Source organism: Bos mutus, chromosome 1, assembly GCF_027580195.1.
Source record: "Bos mutus isolate GX-2022 chromosome 1, NWIPB_WYAK_1.1, whole genome shotgun sequence".
Taxonomy (NCBI): domain Eukaryota; kingdom Metazoa; phylum Chordata; class Mammalia; order Artiodactyla; family Bovidae; genus Bos; species Bos mutus.
The window spans coordinates 66250732-66272930 of NC_091617.1; the positions used below are offsets into that span (position 1 = coordinate 66250732).

Below are 22199 nucleotides of genomic sequence, written 5' to 3' on the forward strand. Positions count from 1 at the left end.
CCTCAGTGTCTTTTTCCAAAAGTTTTGTTTCCCAAATTTGGGGGAAATTTTGTTTTTTGTTTTGCTGACTATAAGCTTTTTAAAACCTAAAAGTGGAACTGATGTGATGTATGTGGTAGAACCTTGTGAGGTTTGAACCGCGTGATCCCAGTTCCCTGTTCTTGGATCCTAGAGAGCATCCCCACTCTCTTCTCACTCTGGGGAGTTTAGAAACCAGAGTCCTGACCCACAAGGAACTTAGCTGATAACTGCAAAACAAAACTAAAGCACATAGTGGTGATCCAGAAAAATTAACATTAAGTTATGATATCTACTTTACTTAACAGAAAATTGTGGATAACACCTCTTTTGTTTTTCTGTGTTTTTTTTTAACACCCAACTCAGATCAATAGTTACAAATTTCTGAAAGCCATCTTCTTTCAGGAGTGCCTTGAAAGCTTTAGGACAATCACAACAAGTTGCATTTCTCTCTCAGCACATGAAGGCAGAGAGACTTTTCTGTTCAGACTGTTCATTTGAGCTGCGTGTTTTTCCTTTTCACACTGTTAAGCTTATGTACCTAATTCTTGTTCTGGCATCTGTTTTTAACAACTGTAATGAAGAGTCTAAATGTAAATTTCCATTTTCTTACACGTCTGACTTCCATCCTCAACAGTCTGCTAAAACTGCCTCTGCTCAGATCATGGAAGACCTCCTTGTTACCGAGGAGCTTATGTTTCAGTTAAACCCTCTTTCTGTTTGATTTAAAACTATTGGCCCCTCACTTTCCACTTTTTTAAACCCTTTTCTTAGTTACTATGACACCAGCCTTTCTTGCTTTTCATTTTTTTTCTACCTCTGTAATTGCTCCTTCTCAATCGTCTTTCTAGACTCCTCTTCCTCTGACTGTTTAAAAGTGATGGTTCTCCAGAGTTTCTTCCTCAACCCCATCATATGTCTCATCTCAGACCTCTTTCCTTAGCCTGTGACCTGTAGTCAAGCACTTACTGGACATTTTTACAGAATTATGAATGTCACCCCCACATCTAGTCATTCACGTAACCATACCTATTGTACCACCTCAACAGCCCTCCGAACCATCCCTTTTCTGTACCCACTGTTGTTGCCAGTGCCAGCAAGCCCTTGCCCTAGACTCCATGCCTGAGGGGATTCTACTCTGGATTTCCTTCAGCTTTGCCATTCCCTATGTGGTGAGGAGTCTGTAGGGCCAAAGAGGCGTGTCTGCCCTGCCCCTCACCACTTTCTAGCTACACAAGACCCCAGCAGTCCCTGCACTGCCTCTTTCCCAGGTCTGTTCTTCTGAGGATGAACTGCATCCCTGGGTGTGCTCCCTGGGCCCAAAGGGTAGCTAAGGGGCAGCTGTTTGGAAGAGGATAGATGGAGCTTGGATGGGATTGGACCTTCAGGTCCATGTGCGAATATTATGAAGCTCCTGTGTTGTAGACCAGAGTCAGAGGTCAGAGGACAAGGAAGGCGGACCACTTGCCTTACTCTCGTCACAGGCCTGACAAGCTTACTAGTTATTGCCTTATTTTTCTTTATATTCCTGATATAGTGCTGGTAAGTGACTTCAGCTACTCTACTTAAAGAGTTTTAACTTTAATTTTAAATTCCCATCCACCTATTGCTATCACAGTCCCTACCCAATACACAATGAATACTCAGTACATGTTGGTTGAATGAATTAAACAACACACAGTTTGTATTGAAGAATTTATAATTATTTCCTCTTCTTAATTGTCATTTTTAAAGAATTTATGGTAATGTTTTGTATGATTTTATTATGTCTAGGGTCAGCACTTTTTCAGGAAAAAACATACCTCTAATTTTGCATTACTATTAAATGGAAAAACTATATATATGTGTGTGTATGTATATATATATGTAACAATTTTATTTCTAAATATATTTTTACAAACAAATTAACTTCTTAACATAGGGTAAGTTAATGGTAGGTGACAGAAACCTATGTCAGACAAACATGAAAATCTTTACATTACAGATTGGTGTTGTGCCGTGGTCACCAGATGGCAGTGCTTATAACCAATTAGTAAGTGACAAGTCCTGAGGGGTTGTAGGATACAAATTCAGGAAGAAAGAGAACTAAGTTCTGGAAGATTTAAATATGCTGGGAAGAGCAGGGACTGGATTTCCCTGCCAGATTTCCCACGAATTGAGAGGATAACCCCCAATCCTGTAGGTTCCAGTTCTCCTACTGAACTCATTTATGAGGAGTGCATTTATGTATGATGACTTTTAATGCAAAAAAAAAACACAAAAAACAACACACAAAAAAGCACACAATTATTTAAATTAGAATAATTTTTAAACACCAAATCAGCATGTTTTTCACTGTAATTTTTCACTTGATAATCCATATTGTAGATGCACAAAGACCCCAGCAATCCCAAGTTTGGTGACCTTTTAGACTTATATGCCATCTGAATTGTCCTTAGTACCATACGACTTTAGCAAGTATACCTGTGTTAGAAATATCCAGATCTGTGCATTGAGTAAACTGGACTAGGATGGTCCTCATATTATCTCAAGCTCACATGTTCTATGACACGTACATTTGCTGCTTGGAAAATAATCTTTTCATGATTCCACTGAGAGGTAGCAAAAGCTGAGCCATGGCAATTATTTGAGTTTTACACCTTAATTTTCAGGATGCATTCTGTTTTATCAAGTGGTTTTTAAAAAATATTTCTTTATTTGTTTGGCTGCACTGGGTCTTAGTTCTGGCACACAGGATCTTGAGTTGCGGCCTGTGAACTCCTGGCTGTGGCATGTGGGATCTAGTTCCCCGACCAGGGACTGAGCCTGGTTCCCCTGAGTTGGGGTCACCAGGCAAGTGTTTTTTTTTTTTTTTTTTTCCGATATCTTTCCATGTTCTCCTTCCACTCTTAACATATTTAGGCATAATAAGACTTGCTCATTCCAATGCTTCTCCTTCTAGATGGGATGAGTCTTTCAGGAACACCTCATTAAAGGTGTTAAATATCACAGTAGCTGCCATTATGAGCCATCATGCATTGTTTGACTGTTGTACCGTCACGAGTCATGATTAAGGGAGTCATGATTAAAACCACTTAATGACAGTGTTTCAAGAATATTTCTATGATGAAATTGCTGTGTGACAGCTGAGGATCCTCTGGCATTTGGAGGAGGTATTTGGTTTATAAACAGTTTAATTGTGTTTGTCATTTAGAAAATAGTTCCCATTACATGAACATATTTTTAAATGTCTTTGGTTCCCTAAATTTAGTAATATTAATGATTCTGGAAGCTATTTTGCCTTCAAATAACTTTTCCAACATGTACAAAGGTTTGAGCAGACGTAATTCACATATTCTACTTCCCACTCACTTATGCTTCTACATTAAGAGCCCTACTTTTACCCACATGCCTGTTTATTTTCCCTTCTACATTCAAAAAACTTTTATCAAGGTGGTACTTGTTAAAAGGAAGATCTGACACCTACATGGTGGTTAAAAAGCAAAAGGAGCAGAAAGAAAAAGTAGTATCATATATATGACATGTATACTGTTCCTTTCATTTCCTTTACCTCCAAAGCAGAAGAGGTTGACTCACTTCCCTTTTTTGGTCTGTGCTTTTTGAACTTCTGACTTCTTTTCTCCTTCAAGGCTACTTTTGAATGTGAATGTTTGTGGTGGGGGTGGAAAAAGAAATGTGGGAAAAGGGTTTTCAGGTTCCGTGTTCATCAGGGAACAGGACAGAGCGCTGAACAGAATATGGTAATGAGGAAGGGTGAGCTCAAGAACAAATGAAATGGAAGCAAGGAACTACTCTTCACTAAGCCTTGCAATTAAAGTCTGAGACTGGAAAGGACCTAGGGATCTGTAATTATAGTACCTTCACCTAACAAATACTCATGGCATGCAGACTGAAATTAAACTAATCTCTTCATTTTATGGGAGAAGGAATGGAATCCCACAAAGACATACTACCCAGGAGCATTAAAGTAGTCAGGTGCAGACCAGATCCTCTGATTCCTTGACCAGTTCCTCTTCCATTAGAAGATTCTTGAATGTTTATTTTTCCTTTTTTTGTATTTCCGTTATCCTGCAGAGAGTAGATGTGAAATGTTGAGCTCATTTGTATTATTTGTAGGGCTGGAGGCACTTCCTAGGTTTCTATAAGTGGCAGTCTCAGAGGATATGGAATTGGGACTCAGACCTGGGTCTGAATCTTAGCTTTGCCTGTTAGCACTTGGGCAAGTTTTTTTATGTTTCCAAGCCAAAGCTTTCACATTTCAGTAAATGGAGATGATAATATCTTGCACATTATGTTGTGATAATAAGTAAAACAAGGTTACTGAAAGTATTTACTTTGGTACATGGCACAGATCACAGGCTTCAGTAAGTATCTGTGAAATGACTAAGGGGTGACCATCGGTGTATTAGGGTTATATGCAGTTGTTGGTGTGTTTGTGGCTTTCCAGGTGGCGCTAGTGGTAAAGAACCTGCTTGCCAGTGCAGAAGACGTAAAAGATACAGGTTCCATTTCTGGGCCAGAAAGATCCCCTGGAGGAGGAAATGGCAACCCACTCCAGTATTCTTGCCTGGAGAATCAGATTGGTGTATTTGATTTCCCTCGCACAGAGTCACCATACTTTACCTTTCGGGTGTCTCTTGTTCTTTATAGATATGTATTCTTATTGCTGTAGTAAACACTGTTGGCTAACTTCTTTTTGTCTAGAAGATGCCTATTTTAGCTGCCTCACAGCCTTTTAATTTGTTTGATTCCAGACTAATCCATGGAGGACAGCTGTTAAATGGATTGGCAGGTCCAACTGTAATGAACGCAGCTCCATTCCTGTCCACAACATGGTTCTCTGCAGACGAGCGGGCCACTGCCACAGCTATCGCGTCGATGCTCAGCTACCTCGGGGGAGCTTGTGCGTTTTTAGTTGGACCGCTTGTCGTCCCAGCTCCCAATGGGACAGCACCTCTTCTTGCTTCAGAGAATAGCAGGACCCACATTAAAGATCTCATAGAGACTGTATTATACGCAGGTATTTTAAAGCTTATTTTCTTCCTGTTATATTTTGTCTTTTATCCCTGGCATTTTCACTCTACTTTTTGTATACCAGATCACTTCTTATAAAATAGAGGACTGCTGCTGCTGCTGCTGCTAAGTCGCTTCAGTCGTGTCCGACTCTGTGCGACCCCATAGATGGAAGCCCACCAGGCTCCCCCATCCCTGGGATTCTCCAGGCAAGAACACTGGAGTAGGTTGCCATTTCCTTCTCCAGCACATGAAACTGAAAAGTGAAAGTGAAGTCGCTCAGTCATATCTGACTCTTAGTGACCCCATGGACTACAGCCCACCAGGCTCCTCCATCCATGGGATTTTTCAGGCAAGAGTACTGGAGTGGGGTGCCATTTCCAACTAATCCATACATATTCATATGTGTGATTCCCTTTCATATAATATGGAGATGCCTATTTAAAACTTACCCTTTCTAGGAAGTGTAGTAAGTTTAAAATGTATTATTGCTACATGAAAGGTTATTTCTTAACTTTACTCTTCCCATCCGTTTACAGTTAAGAACTGTATAACGCCTTGTCTAGTGTCTTTTCTAGATATTGTGTAAAAAACTGAACATAACAATCTATGATACATATTTGTTAAGCCTCTATCTGTAGGTGTTAAGTCCATTTTCTCCCTGTAGTTTCCTGTTGTTGGCCATGTTCTCTAACTTCATAAACGTAGATCACCCATGATTTTCATTTCCTACTCTCTGTATGTTTATTCTATTAATAAGGGATGTTGACCTTTTCAAAACATTTTCTAGGTCCTTTCTCTTTATTTTAGACTCAAGCCCTAGTCCACTCTTAAATCTTAAGTATATTGCCTCTCCCCGTGGACCTGTTCATTATTTCTTTCTGTATTCAGAACACTTTTTGTAAGTGTTTCACTATGTACCAAACACCATGGTAAGCACTGGGAATTGACAAGATGACTGATGAGATCATTACAATACAAATAAGGATATACAGAGCTTGGGAAGCCTAACTGACCTGGCTTTGGAGAGAAGTTGAAGAGTCAGGGAAGACTTCACTAGGAATGTGATAATTAAAGCTAAGAACTTCACAGGTGTTCACTGAATGTTCACGTGGGTTAAGGTGTCTCTCATAGAAGGGCAGACAAGGTATATGAGAGCTCAGTATGTCCAGGGAACTGCATGTAATTTTGTATGGCAAGAGTAGTGTGAGTATGTGTTTGGGTGTAGGTAGCAAGTGACAGAAAATGAGACTGAAAAGGTAAAGGAGCAGATTATGATGAACTTCGTATTAGTTCATGTATTTGCTCATTAATTTAACAAATATATTTTGAGCTCCTATCTGTCTTTAAGTGTTCTAGGCACTGAGGTAAACATAGTTCCTGCCCAGACAGAACTTAGTGTCGCAAAGCATATAGACAAACAAGCAGTTGTAAAACAAGGTGCTAGGGGCTAAAATGAAAGACCTACAATTGCTTTGATTGCTCAGAGGAGAAGCACCTAACCAGATTCTGGAGGTCGAATAGAAGTTCCTGAAGGCACATAATCTAATTTGGAACCTACGGAATGAGAGAGCGTTAGCCAAATATAATGGGGAGAAGGAAGAACAGATTAGAGAGAGAGAACCATGGAGGAGAAACCTCCAGTAAGAGGGGAGAGCCTGCTACAATCAAGCAGCTGAAGAGTGGTGAAAGATGTAGCTAGAGAGGTAAGTCAGGCCACACAAGCCTCCTAAGCAGAGGTAAAGTGTTTGAAGTTCACCAGATTGTAGGCAGAGACCACACTCCAGGGACTTCTACACTAGAGAGCTATATGATGGAACTTATATCTCAGAAATCTGATGTGGAGGGGGTAAAAGTGAAATTAGAGGTGGTGGTGGTAAATAAAGCTCCCTGTAGACGACTCACTCCTTTTAAAGAAAGAAGCTGAAATGTAAGAATAATAAAACCAAAAGTAGGTAAAACAAATTTTGAACTTTATTTTGGTTATATCATTTCTTTTTGTTGATAGCTTAGGCAGTTGTTGTGTCTTTTAAATGACTGGATTTTAGGCACTACTGGGCATGTATTAATGCTCTACATCCTCTGGCTAATGATTCCAAGGCTGTCAAGCAGAAATCCCTATTCAAAGCTTCCAGCTATTGCTTCAGTGCTTTCATATTTTCCCATTTGTTTTCTTGAGGTAATGTCCCATGACCCTTCTTTCCATTAAAAAATAGTTTGCTTAGAATCATGACCTTAAGAGATTAATGATTCTTAAACTAAAATTATTGCAAACAAAGACATTATAAGTAAGCTGTAGACCAATACACATAGGCACATAAGTCCTGAACAAACTACTAGCAAACCAAGTCCAGTAACATAATAAGGATTATACACCACCACCAAATGGGTTGTATTCCTGGAATACAAGTTGGTTTAACATTCAAAATCCAATTAATATAATATGTTAATAGAATAAAGGAGAAAAGCTATGTGATCATCTTAATAGATGGGGGGAAAAAAAAGCATTTGACAAATCCAGCACCCTTTCAAGATAAAAACATCCCCAAATTAGAAATAGACAGGAACTCCCTCAACCTAGTAATATTAGGGCATCTATGAAAAACACATAGATAAGATCACATTTAATGGTCAAAGACTAAATGCATCCCCCCCGCCCCGAGAACAGGATCACCGAGTAAGAAAAAGAACTAAAAGTCGTCTAGATCAGAAAGGAGGAAGTAAAACTATATTTGTTGAAAATGCCATGATCTTGAATATATAAAAATCCTTTGTAAATTACTAAAAAAGACTAATAGATCTAAAACACAAATTCAGCAAAAACGAACAAGCTCATCCTAAAAAAAAAAGCTTTAGGATGCATGATTAATATATAAAAATCAACTATTTCGATACACTTGTAATGAACAGTCCAAATATGTAATTAGGAAAACAGTGCATTTGCAATAGCCTCAAAAAGAATAAAATATTCAGGAATAAATTTAACAAAATAAGCATAAAACCAGCACTCTGAAGACTGTAAGGCACTGTTGGAAACAATTAAAGAAGACCTAAGGAAATGGAAAGACATCCTGTTCATGTGTTGGAAGTTTTAATATTGAAGATGGTAATACTACCCACATGTATCTACAAATTAATGCAATCTCAATTAATATTTAGCTGCCTTTGTTACAGAAATTGACAAACATCCTAAAATTTGTATGGAAATGCAAGGGACTCAGAATAGCCAAAACAGCCTTGAAATGGAATAACATTGGAGAATTCACAATTCCCAGTTTCAAAACTTACTACAAAGCTTCACTTATCAAGACAGCATGATACTGGTGTAATGACAGACATGTAAATCAACAGAACAGAAGTGAGATTCCAAAAAATAAACCATTACATTTATAGTGAAATGACTTTTCAACTTTTTTATTATAGTCAATTGACTTTTGACAACAGTGCCAAGCCAATTCAAAGGGAAAAGAAAAGTGATATTGGAATAACTGGATCAGTTCAGTTCAGTCGCTCAGTTGTGTCCGACTCTTTGCGACCCCATGAATCGCAGCACGCCAGGCCTCCCTTTCCATCACCAACTCCCGGAGTTCACTCAAACTCATGTCCATCGAGTCAGTGATCACATCCAGCCATCTCATCCTCTGTCGTCCCCTTCTCTTCCCACCCCCAATCCCTCCCAGCATCAGGGTTTTTTCCAGTGAGTTGACTCTTTGCATGCGGTGGCCAAAGTATTGGAGTTTCAGCTTCAGCATCAGTCCTTCCAGTGAACACCCAGGACTGATCTCCATTAGAATGGACTGGTTGGATCTCCTTGCAGTCCACAGGACTCTCAAGAGTCTTCTCCAGCATCACAGTTCAAAAGCATCAATTCTTCAGCACTCAGCTTTCTTCACAGTCCAACTCTCACATCCATACATGACCACTGGAAAAACCATAGCCTTGACTAGATGGACCCTCATTGGCAAAGTAACGTCTCTGCTTTTGAATATGCTATCTAGATTGGTCATAATTTTCCTTCCAAGGAGTAAGCGTCTTTTAATTTCATGACTGCAATCACCATCTGCACTGATTTTGGAGTCCCAAAAAATAACTGGATAGCCACATGCAAAAGAATCAATTTGAATCCATTCCTTTCCCCATGTATAAAAATTAACTCAAAATAGATCATAAACCTAAATGTAAGAACTAAAATTATAAACTCTTAGAAAAAACATAGGAATAAGTGTTCATGACTTGGGTTAGGTGAATCCTTTTTTAAAAGGACACCGAGAGTACAAATGGCAAAAGAGAAAAATAGAAAAATTGGATTTCGTTAAAATTGAAATCTTGTCCTTCTAAAGATACCATCAACAAAATGACAAGACAACCCACAGAATGGGAGAAAATAATTATAAATCATATATCTGATAAGGAACTTGTATCCAGAATATATTTTAAAAAACTCTTAGAATCCAGCAACAAAAAGTCAGTTTGATTAACAAATGGACAAAAGACTTGAAATAAACATTTCTCCAAAGAAGATATACAAATGGCCAACAAGCACATGAAAAGATCTTCATTGTCATTAGTCATTAGGAAAAGGCAAATCAAAACTGTAATGAGATAAACTTTACAACCTAGTAGGGTGACTATAATCAATAAAATGGAAAATACAGTAACAAGTGTTGAGAAAGTGGAGAAATTGGAACCCTCATACATTGCTGGTAGGAATATGAAAGGGTACAACCACTTTGGAAATAGTTTGGCAGTTTCTCAAAATGTTAAACATAGATTACCATATGACCCACCGGTTCCATTTCCAGGTATATGCCTAAAGAGATGAAAACATACATCCATGCAGAGATTTGTACACAAATATTCATAGTAACTATATTCATTATAGTCACAAAGTAGAAACAATCCAAATGTCAGTTAACTAAGTGGATTTTAAAATGTGATATATCCATTCAATGGAATACTGTTTGGCAAAAAAAATAAAGTACTGCTCCAACATGGGTGAATCTTGAAAACAATAAGCTAAGTAAAAGAAGCCAATCACAAAAGACTACGTATTATGAGATTCCATTTGTAAGAAATGTCCATAGTACTCAAATCCATAGAGATTGAAAGAAGATTAATGATTGCATAGGGCTGGGAAATTATTCAATATCACAGTAATCCAAGTCTATGCCCTGACCAGTAATGCTGAAGAAGCTGAAGTTGAATGGTTCTATGAAGTCCTAAACACCTTCTAGAACTAGCACCCAAAAAAGATGTCCTCTTCTTTATAGTGGACTGGAATGCAAAAGTAGGAAGTCAAGAGATACCTGGAGTAAAATTTGGCTTTGGAGTACAAAACAAAGCAGGACAAACGCAAACAGAGTTTTGCCAAGACAATGCACTGATCATATCAAACACCTTCTTCCAACAACACAAGAGAAGACTCTACACATGGACATCACCAGATGGGCAATACCAAAATCAGATTGATTATGTTCTTTGCAGCCAAAGATGAAGAAGCTCTATACAGTCAGCAAAAACAAGACTTGGAGCTGACTGTGGCTCAGATCATGAACTCTTTATTGCACAATTCAGACCTAAATAGAAGAAACTACGGAAAATCACTAGACCATTCAGGTATCAGTTCAGTTCAGTCACTCAGTCGTGTCCGACTCTTTGCTACCCCATGAATTGCAGCACCCCAGGCTTCCCTGTCCATCACCAACTCCCGGAGTTCACTCAAACTCATGTCCATTGAGTCAGTGATGACATCCAGCCATCTCATCCTCTGTCGTCCCCTTCTCCTCCCACCCCCAATCCCTCCCAGCATCAGGGTCTTTTCCAGTGAGTCAACGCTTTGCATGAGGTGGCCAAAGTATTGGAGTTCCAGCTTCAGCATCAGTCCTTCCAGTGAACACCCAGGACTGATCTCCTTTAGGATGGACTGGTTGGATCTCCTTGCAGTCCAAGGGACTCTCAAGAGTCTTCTCCAACACCACAGTTCAAAAGCATCAAATCTTTGGCGCTCGGCTTTCTTCACAGTCCAACTCTCACACTGATACATGACCACTGGAAAAACCATAGCCTTGACTAGACGGACCTTTGTTGGCAAAGTAATGTCTCTGCTTTTGAATATGCTATCTAGGTTGGTCATAATTTTCCTTCCAAGGAGTAAGAGTCTTTTAATTTCATGGTTGCAGTCACCATCTGCAGTGATTTTGGAGCCCAGAAAAATAAAATCTGACACTGTTTCCCCATCTATTTGCCATGAAGTGATGGGACCAGATGCCATGATCTTAGTTTTCTGAATGTTGAGCTTTAAGCCAACTTTTTCACTCTTCTTTTTCACTTTCATCAGGAGGCTTTTTAGTTCCTCTTCACTTTCTGCCATAAGGATGGTGTCATCTGCATATCTGAGGTTATTGGTATTTCTCCCGGCAATCTTGATTCCAGCTTGTGCTTCTTCCAGCCCAGCGTTTCTCATGATGTACTCTGCATAGAAGTTAAATAAGCAGGGTGACAGTATACAGCCTTGACGTACTCTTTTTCCTATTTGGAACCAATCTGTTGTTCCATGCCCAGTTCTAACTGTTGCTTCCTGACCTGCATATAGGTTTCTCAAGAGGCAGGTCAGGTGATCTGGTATTCCCATCTCTTTCAGAATTTTCCACAGTTTGTTGTGATCCACACAGTCAAAGGCTTTGGCATAGTCAATAAAGCAGAAAGAGATGTTTTTCTGGAACTCTCTTCCTTTTTCCATGATCCAGCAGATGTTGGCAATTTGATCTCTGGTTCCTCTGCCTTTTCTAAAATCAGTTTGAACATCTGGAAGTTCATGGTTCACATATTGCTGAAGCCTGGCTTGGAGAATTTTGTACCTTACAAATAGCTGTGAAAAGACGAGAAGCGAAAAGCAAAGAAGAAAAGGAAAGATATACCCATTTGAATGCAGAGTTCCAAAGAATAGCAAGGAGAGATAAGAAAGCCTTCCTCAGCGATCAATGCAAAGAAATAGAGGAAAACAACAGAATGGGAAAGACTAGAGATCTCTTCAAGAAAATTAGAGATACCAAGGGAACATTTCATGAAAAGATGGGCTCGAAAAAGGACAGAAATGGTATGGACCTAACAGAAGCAGAAGATATTAAGGAGAGGTGGCGAGAATACACAGAAGAACTGTACAAAAAAGATCTTCGTGACCCAGATAATTACGATGGTGTGATCACTCACCTAGAGCCAGACATTCTGGAATGTGAAGTCGAGTGGGCCTTAGAAAGCATCACTATGAACAAAGCTAGTGGAGGTGATGGAATTCCAGTGGAGCTATTTCAAATCATGAAAGGTGATGCTGTGAAAGTGCTGCACTCAATATGCCAGCAAATTTGGAAAGCTCGGCAGTGGCTACAGGACTGGAAAAGGTCAGTTTTCATTCCAATCCCAAAGAAAGGCAATGCCAAAGAATGCTCAAACTACCACAGACCATTCAGGTATGACCTAAATCAAATCCCTTACGATTATACAGTAGAAGTGAGAAATAGATTCAAGGGATTAGATATGATAGACAGAGTGCTTGAAGAACTATGAACGGAGATTCGTGACATTGTACCGGAGGCAGGGATCAAGACCATTCCCAAGAAAAAGAAATGCAAAAAGGCAAAATGGTTGTCTTTGGAGGCCTTAAAATAGCTGTGAAAAGAAGAAATGAAATGCAAAGGAGAAAAAGAAAGATACACTCATTTGAATGCAGAGTTCTAAAGAATAGCAAGAAGAGAAAAGAAAGCCTTCCTCAGTGATCAATGCAAAGAAATAGAGGAGAACAACAGAATGGGAAAGACTAGTGATCTCTTCAAGAAAATTAGACATACCAAGGGAGTATTTCATGCAAAGATGAGCACAATAAAGGACAGAAATGGTATGGACCTAACAGAAGCAGAAGATATTAAGAAGAGGTGGCGAGAATACACAGAAGAACTATACAATAAAGGTCTTCATGACCCAGATAACCACGATGGTATGATCACTCACCTAAAGCTAGACATCCTGGAATGTGAAGTCAAGTGAGCCTTAGGAAGCATCACTACAAATAAAGCTAGTGGAGGTGGTGGAATTCCAGTTGAGCTATTTCAAATCCTAAAAGATGATGCTGTGAAAGTGCTGCACTCAATATGCCAGCAAATTTGGAAAACTCAGCAGTGGCCACAGGACTGGAAAAGGTCAGTTTTCATTCCAATCCCAAAGAAAGGCAATGTCAAATAACGTTCAAACTACCGCACAGTTGCACTCGTCTCACACACTAGCAAAGTAATGCTCAAAATTCTCCAAGCCAGGCATCAATAGTACATGAACTGTGAACTTCCAGATGTTCAAGTTGGATTTAGAAAAAGCAGAGGAACCAGAGATTAAATCGGCAACATCTACTGGGTCATAAAAAAAGTAAGAGAGTTCCAGAAAAACATATATTTCTGCTTTGTTGACTACACCAAAGCCTTTGACTGTGTGGATACCAACAAACTGGAAAATTCTGAAAGAGATGGGAATACCAGACCACCATACCTGCCTCTTGAGAAATCTGTATGCAGGTCAAGAAGCAACAATTAGAACTGGACATGGAACAGCAGACTGGTTCCAAATCAGGAAAGGAGTATGTCAAGGCTATTTATTGTCACCCTGCTTATTTAATTTATATGGAGAGTACATCATGTGAAATGGTGGGCCGGATGATGCAGAAGCTGGAATCAAGATTTCTGGAAGAAATATTAATAACCTCAAATAATACAGATGACACCACCCTTACGGCAGAAAGTAAAGAAGAACTAAAGAGCTTCTTGATTAAAGTGAAAGAGGAGAGTGAAAAAATTGACTTAAAACTCAACATTCCGAAATCTAAGATCATGGCATCTGGTCCCATCCCTTCATGGTAAACAGTTGGGGAAACAATGGAAACAGTGACAGACTTTATTTTGGGGGGCTCCAAAATCACTGCAGATGGGCTCTGCAGCCATGAAATTAAAAGACACTTGCTCCTTGTAGGAAAAGCTATGACCAACCTAGACAGCATATTAAAAAACAGAGATATTACTTTACCAACAAAGGTCCATCTAGTCAAAGGTATGGTTTTTCCAATAGTCATGTATGTATGTGAGAGTTGGACTATAAAGAAAGCTGAACACTGAAGAATTGGTGCTTTTGAACTGTGGTGCTGGAGAAGACTCTTGAGAGTCCCTTGGATTGCAAAGAGATCCAACCAGTCCATCCTAAAGGAAATCAGTCCTGCATATTCATTGGAAGGACTGATGTTGAGGCTGACACTCCAATACTTTGGCCACCTAATACAAAGAGCTGACTCATTGGAAAAGACCCTGATGCTGGGAATGATTGAAGGCGGGAGGAGAAGGGGACAACAGAGGATGAGATCGTTGGATGGCACCACCGGCTCAATGGACATGAGTTAGAGCAAGCTCTTGGAGTTGCTGATGGACAGGGAAGCCTGGTGTGCTGCAGTTTTGGGGGTCGCATAGAGTCAGACATGACTGGGCGACTGAACTGACTGACAGAGTTTCTTTGGAGGATGATGGAAAAGTTTTAAACCTGTGGTGATGATTGTAAAACTTACTGAATTATGCACTTTAAATGTGTGAATTCTATATCTTATGAATTATATCTCAGTGAAGCTGTTTACAAAAATGCCGGTAGAAAGATGGACAAAGAATACAAATAAGGCAATCACAGAAGAAATACAAATGGCCACTAAGCATATGGAAGATGCTTATTCATTTTTACTCATAATTAAAAGGACTGTAAAGTAAAACAATGCATTAAATTTGTTCCTAAGATTGATAAAAAATAACAACATTGTTTGTGGTTAGTGTCTTATAGAAATATTGTACCTTTTTGCTAAGAATATAGCCATAGACTTAGAATTATCCTGCTGAAAGAACATCTAGAAATCACTTAGTCTATTCCCTTTATTGACTCAGAAAAAGTAAGGAATTCATTCAGTTTATAAGTTAATTAATGGGATATACTGGTCTATACTCCAAGGTTTCCTGACTTTTCTATTAGAGTCATGCTTTTCTACTAAATTGAGCACAGTTAAAAGCTGGGACTTCCATGTGCCAGAATTCTGGAGGGAAAGATCAGGACTCCTAGGAACTTTTCCTTCTATAATGGTGCCCAAACTAAGATTGATCAGATGTTCATTTTACTTTTCATTGTTTCATGAGCGTGTGTGTGCTAAGTCATGTCTGAGTCTTTACGACCCTGTGAACTGTAGCCTACCAGGCTCCATTGTCTATGGGATTCTCCAGGCAAGAATACTGAAGTGGGTTGCCATGCCCTTCTCTGGGGGATCTTCCCAACCCAGAGATCAAACTTGCATCTCTTGTGGCTCCTACATTGCAAGCAGACTCTTTACCACTGAGCCACCAGGGAAGCCCTTTGATTGTTTAATAGCCTACATTAGCTGGTCTTGTGTTTGTTAAATTTTGCTCTCTGTCTCTTGGTTTCTTTTTTGGGGGATGCTTCCCTGTCATGTTCAGATTTTCCATAAAGCCTATATATTAAGTCTGTTCTACACAAAGCATTAGAATATCCTATCATTGATCAAATAAACTTTTTCCTGTCCTAGTCTTACCAATTTTCTAGCCTAGTCTTTATTTTTGAGGGCCATGCTTATCAAACAGTCATCCTAGGCCTGTTTAAAGATCTCTGTTACAGATAATACTGTTGGCTTTTAATGGGTTTTCTCCATAGAGGAACATTTGTTTACTGCTTCAATCCTCTTTTTATGTAGTGTACCATACCACAAGTCTGCCATACTTATTTCCTTGTATGACTTCTTACCTGCTGGAAGTTATATCTTTGCACATCAATCTTTCTCACAAGACTGAGCTGTTTTGTCTAGGCAAGTACTATATTTTGCTTACCTGTATATAACTATTTGCTTATCTATATTTATCTGTATATACATTTATAGATATATCTGTATATATCTATATATGTATATTGTCACCCAGCTTATTTAACTTGTATGCAGAGGACATCATGCAAAATGCTGGGCCGGAGGAAGCTCAAGCTGGAATCAAGATTGTTGGGAGAGAGATTAATAACCTCAGATATGCAGATGACATCACCCTTATGGCAGAAAACGAAGAGGAACTAAAGAGTCTCTTGATAAAGGTGAAAGAGGAGAGTCAAAAACGGGCTTAAAACTCAACATTCAGAAAACAAAGATCATGATACCTGGTCCCATCACTTCATGGCAAATAGATGGGGAAACAATGGAAACAGTGACAGACTTTATTTTCTTGGGCTCCAAAAATCACTGCAGATGGTGATTGCAGCCATGAAATTAAAAGACACTTGCTCCTTTGAAGAAGAGCTATGATTAACCTAGACAGTGTATTAAAAAGCAGAGATATTACTTTGCTGACAAAGGTCCACATAGTCAAAGCTATGGTTTTTCCAGTAGTCATGTACAGATGTTAGAATTGGACCATAAAGAAGACTGAGCGCTGAAGAATTGATACTTTCGAACTGTGGTGTTGGAAAAGACTCTTGAGAGTCCCTTGGACTGCAAGGATATCAAACCAGTCAGTCTTAAAAGAAATCAATCCTGAATATTCATTGGAAGGACTGATGCTGAAGCGGAAACTCCAGTACTTTGGCCATCTGATAGGAAGAGTCGACCCATTAGGAAAGACCCTGATGCTGGGAAAGATTGAAGGCAGGAGGAGAAGGGGACAACAGAGGACGAGACGGTTGAATGGCATCACGGACTCAATGGACATGAGTTTGAGCAAATTCCAGGAGATGGTGAAGGACAGGGAAGCCTCACATACTGCAGTCCATGAGATTGCAAAGAATTGGACACAACTGAGTGACTGAGCAACAACAACAATATATCTAAAGCTGCATTGATGCTCAATAAATATTTGTTAGAGAAATACTTGAAATGTTGAACTTTTTGTGTTGTCTGATTAACATTTTACTTTTTTTGTTTCGTTTTTCAGAATTTGGAGGTGTCTGCTTACTATTTTCTGCAACTCTAGCTTATTTCCCACCTCGGCCACCTCTTCCTCCCAGTGTTGCTGCAGCTAGCCAGCGGCTGAGTTATCGACGGAGCTTTTGTAGATTATTAAGGTAAATTTTTTTTTTTTTTTGGTTGGGGGGGCGGCAGCAAGAATACTGGAGTGGTTTGCCATTCCCTTCTCCAGCAAATCTTTCCAACCCAGGGATTGAACCCAGGTCTCCCACATTGTAGGCAGACACTTTACCGTCTGAGCAACCTTCGTTTCCAAGGCAAACCATTCAATATCACAGTAATCCAAGCCTATGCCCCAACCAGTAACAATGAAGAAGCTGAAGTTGAACGATTCTATGAAGACCTACAAGACCTTTTAGAACTAACACCCAAAAAAGATGTCCTTTTCATTATAGGGGACTAGAATGCAAAAGTAGGAAGTCAAGGAACACCTGGGGTAACAGGCAAATTTGGCCTTGGAGTACGGAATGAAGCAGGGCAAAGGCTAATAGAGTTTTGCCAAGAGAACGCACTGGTCATAGCAAACACCCTCTTCCAACAACACAAGAGAACCCTCTACAAATGGACATCACCAGATGGTCAACACCAAAATCAGATTGATTATATTCTTTGCAGCCAAAGAAGCTCTATATAGCCAGCAAAAACAAGACCAGGAGCTGACTGTGGCTCAGATCGTGAACTCCTTATTGCCAAATTCAGACTTAAATTGAAGAAAGTAGGGAAAACCACTAGACCATTCAGGTATGACCTAAATCAAATCCCTTATGATTATACAGTAGAAGTGAGAAATAGATTTAAGGGACTAGATCTGATAGATAGAGTGCCTGATGAACTATGGACTGAGGTTCACAACATTCTACAGGAGACAGGGAACAAGACCATCCTCATGGAAAAGAAATGGAAAAAGGCAAAATGGTTGTCTGAGGAGGCCTTACAAATAGCTGTGAAAAGAAGAGAAGCAAAAAGCAAAGGAGAAAAGGAAAGATATACCCATTTGAATGCAGAGTTCCAAAGAATAGCAAGGAGAGATAAGAAAGCCTTCCTCGGCGATCAATGCAAAGAAATAGAGGAAAGCAACAGAATGGGAAAGACTAGAGATCTCTTCAAGAAAATTAGAGTTACCAAGGGAACATTTCATGCAAAGTTGAGCTCGATAAAGGACAGAAATGTTATGGACTTAACAGAAGCAGAAGATATTAAGAAGAGGTGGCAAGAATATACAGAACTGTACAAAAAAGATCTTCACGACCCAGATAATCACGATAGTGTGATCACTCACCTAGAGCCAGACATCCTGGAATGTGAAGTCAAGTGGGCCTTAGGAAGCATCACTATGAACAAAGCTAGTGGAGGTGATGGAATTTCAGTTGAGCTATTTCACATCCTGAAAGATGATCCTGTGAAAGTGCTGCACTCAATATGCCAGCAAGTTTGGAAAGCTCGGCAGTGGCTACAGGACTGGAAAAGGTCAGTTTTCATTCCAATCCCAAAGAAAGGAAATGCCAAAGAATGCTCAAACTACTGCACAATTGCAGTCATCTCACACGCTAGGAAAGTAATGCTCAAAATTCTCCAAGCCAGGCTTCAGCAATACGTGAATCATGAACTTCCAGATGTTTAAGCTGGTTTTAGAAAAGACAGAGGAACCCGAGATCAAATTGCCAACATCTGCTGGATCATGGAAAAAGCAAGAGAGTTCTGGAAAAACATCTCTTTCTGCTTTATTGACTATGCCAAAGCCTTTGACTGTGGATCACAATAAACTGGAAAATTCTTCAAGAGATGGGAATACCAGACCACCTGACCTGCCTTTTGAGAAACCTATATGCAGGTCAGGAAGCAACAGTTAGAACTGGACATGGAAAAACAGACTAGTTCCAAATAGGAAAAGGAGTACGTCAAGGCTGTATATTGTCACCCTGCTTATTTAACTTATATGCAGAGTACATCATGAGAGACGCTGGACTGGAAGAAGCACAAGCTGGAATCAAGATTGCCGGGAGAAATATCAATAACCTCGGATATGCAGGTGACACCACCCTTATGGCAGAAAGTGAAGAGGAACTAAAGAGCCTCTTGATGAAAGTGAAAGAGGAGAGTGAAACAGTTGGCTTAAAGCTCAACATTCAGAAAATGAAGATCATGGCATCTGGACCCATCACTTCATGGGAAATATATGGGGAAACAGTGGAAACAGTGTCAGATTTTATTTTTTGGAGCTTCAAAATCACTGCAGATGGTGATTGCAGCCATGAAATTAAAAGATGCTTATTCCTTGGAAGGAAAGTTATGATCAACCTAGATAGCATATTGAAAAGCAGAGACATTACTTTGCCAACAAAGGTCCGTCTAGTCAAGGCTATGGTTTTTCTAGTGGTCATGTATGGATGTGAGAGTTGGACTGTGAAGAAAGCTGAGCACCGAAGAATTGATGCTTTTGAACTGTGGTGTTGGAGAAGACTCTTGAGAGTCCCTTTGGACTGCAAGGAGATCCAACCAGTCCATTCTGAAGGAGATCAGCCCTGGGATTTCTGTGGAAGGAATGATGCTAAAGCTGAAACTCCAGTACTTTGGCCACTTCATGCGAAGAGTTGACTCATTGGAAAAGACTCTGATGCTAGGAGGGATTGGGGGCAGGAGGAGAAGGGGACGACAGAGGATGAGATGGCTGGATGGCATCACCAACTCGATGGACATGAGTTTGAGTGAACTCCGGGAGTTGGTGATGGACAGGGAGGCCTGGCTTGCTGCAGTCCATGGGGTCGCAAACAGTCGATTCGCAAAGAGTCGGCAGTTAAAGTGGAATGTACTTCTGCCAAAAAGTAATGGAAAATTTCTCTTCACTGTGTTTTTAAATTGAATTTAAATTAATTAAAATGAAATAAAATTAAATATTAGTTCCTCAGTTGCACTAATCACATTTCATGTGCTCAATAGCCACATTGCAAAAGTGCCTACCATGGTAGGTAGCATAGCTATGTAACTCTGTTTCTCAAACTTTGATTCATAGCCAGCTAATTTAGTAGGCTGACCACCTTTTTTTCTTAAACAGAATAGAAAGGAATAAAATAGAACAGAAACTATTATTATATCACATGTAATAATGATACATATTTTGGAGTGATACTTTTGTTTCAGTACTTACATACTGAATCTCTGTGTACTAAGTCACTAAGTAAATATTTCTTATTCTGGAATATAGTAAAAAGTTTTGAAAACCACATCTACAGCATCTAGTAAATTGCCTTCCACATAATAGGCAAAGTAATAATATTAGTTCAGTTGACTTGTGATCAGTGGCACACATTTGTAAGTTGAGAGTTAAAATGATAGGTTTGGTTTTTTTCTAATGCTATTTAACCAAGTTTTTCTCCATGCAAAGCTAGAGGTTAGAGAGCAATAGGTAAGCTAGAGAGGTAGATTAAGGTCAGATCACGCCATCCTAATAATTTGAACTATTCTGTGGGAAGTGAGGAGTCATGGCAGGGTTTTAAGGTAAGGAGTTATGGAAAATTCTGTTCGAGAAGGAAAAAACAACTTAAAATGATGATCACTTTGACCACAACAAACCACTTTGTGTTTGCTTCTAATTACCCTAGAGTCAAGATCTTTATTCTGTTTAAACTAGAGAGTATAAGTATAAGATCTTTCTTCTCGATTAAAGAAAGATCTTATACTTAAAGCCCCTTTGGGCTTTGGGCTCTCCAGGGGACTTCTTTGGACATGCCATGGTCCATTGCCCTAACCTACCTGTGTAATTCAAATCCCTGGTCCTTCAAAGAACTTCTGAAATCATTGCTTCCTAGATTAATCGGAATAACTGCTTCTCTAGATTGTAATTCCATTGTCTAGGCAGGAAAAAAAAAATCATTGGTTATGCTTCAAAGTTTCCATTGTCTACTTCCTGTCCACATGATTCCCATCACTTCAGATGTATATAACCTGTGTGACCTAGTGTAAACATTTCTCTCCCTTTATGTATCAGTTTAATGTTTGATGGTGGTTGTTTTTGACTTTTAGACTTAAAGAGAGTTAAGTTGAACATGTTCCTTGCTTCAGGATACATGAACACTTTTATTCATTCATTCATTCTTTTCTTTATATTTCTCATTCCCATTCCCTTTTCCCTACCTAGGCTACCTTTCAAATGCATTTTATGTGTATCTCTTTGTGCTTTTGTAACATTTGTATTGTTTTGTATGCTTCTATTTTTATCTAAACAGTGACATATTTTGTATCTCATTCTGTTTGGCTTTTTTCACTAAACACTATGTGGTTTTTATAAAATACTTTTTATTTTGGAAATAGGAAGGTAGAACAGTATAACCTCCATATCCACATAACCAAATACCAACAATTACCACTTTGTGGCCAATATTGTTTCATTTGTACACTTCCCTCTTCTGTATCATGAAGCAAATCCCAAATGATAAATCATTTCATCCATATATATTTTAACATGTTTGTGTTAAAAAGATAGGAACTCTTTTAAAAGTAAATACGTTATTATTGTTACACTGAAAACATTTTAGCAGTAGTTTGCTACTATCAAATTGGTGTTTCAATTGTCTCATAAATGTCATAAGTGCTTTTTGTTTGTTTAAGTCAGGATCTAGATTGGAACCATGCATTGCAGTTGGCTCAAATGCCTTATAATCTCTAGGTTTCCTTCCATCTCCCTCTCTTTTCTTTGTAATTGTTTGTTGAGGAGCCAGCTCTCTGTCTCCAAGGTCTGGAATGTGTTGATTATCTCTTTGTAGAGTAGTTTGCCCCTCTGCCCTCTGTATTTCCTGTAAATTGTTAGCTTGAACTGCATTCTGATTCAGGTTTTGGTTTTGATTTTACAGAACTACCTCCTGCTGTCTTCTTCCATCAGAAGGCACATGATATCTGGATAACTCTGATTTCGTGGTAGCCATGCTCTGTTCTCAAGATATATCTCTGTACTTTGTGGATACCTAGTTCTCTGTACTCTGTGGTATAAAACCATCACATTTTTTATACCCATTCCCACTGTGTACTCTGCCTCCAACTCATTGTCACCACAGATACCACTGCAGTGACATCCTAATATGCGTCACTGTAGACCTAAGACTTCTTTGGAAAACAGACCTCACACAGCATTGCTGGATCATCAGCTATTTTA

General features: G+C 39.2%; 1 protein-coding gene across 1 annotated transcript in view; it reads left to right on the plus strand.

Moving 5' to 3' along the window:
- Nucleotides 1-22199, plus strand: part of SLC49A4 (solute carrier family 49 member 4) — an 89637-nt gene that overhangs the window by 26720 nt on the left and 40718 nt on the right. Inside the window, exons 3-4 of the mRNA XM_070370163.1 lie at nucleotides 4773-5038; nucleotides 17022-17151. Of these exons, the coding sequence (XP_070226264.1) occupies nucleotides 4773-5038; nucleotides 17022-17151 (396 nt within the window). The remainder of the gene's footprint in view (nucleotides 1-4772; nucleotides 5039-17021; nucleotides 17152-22199) is intronic.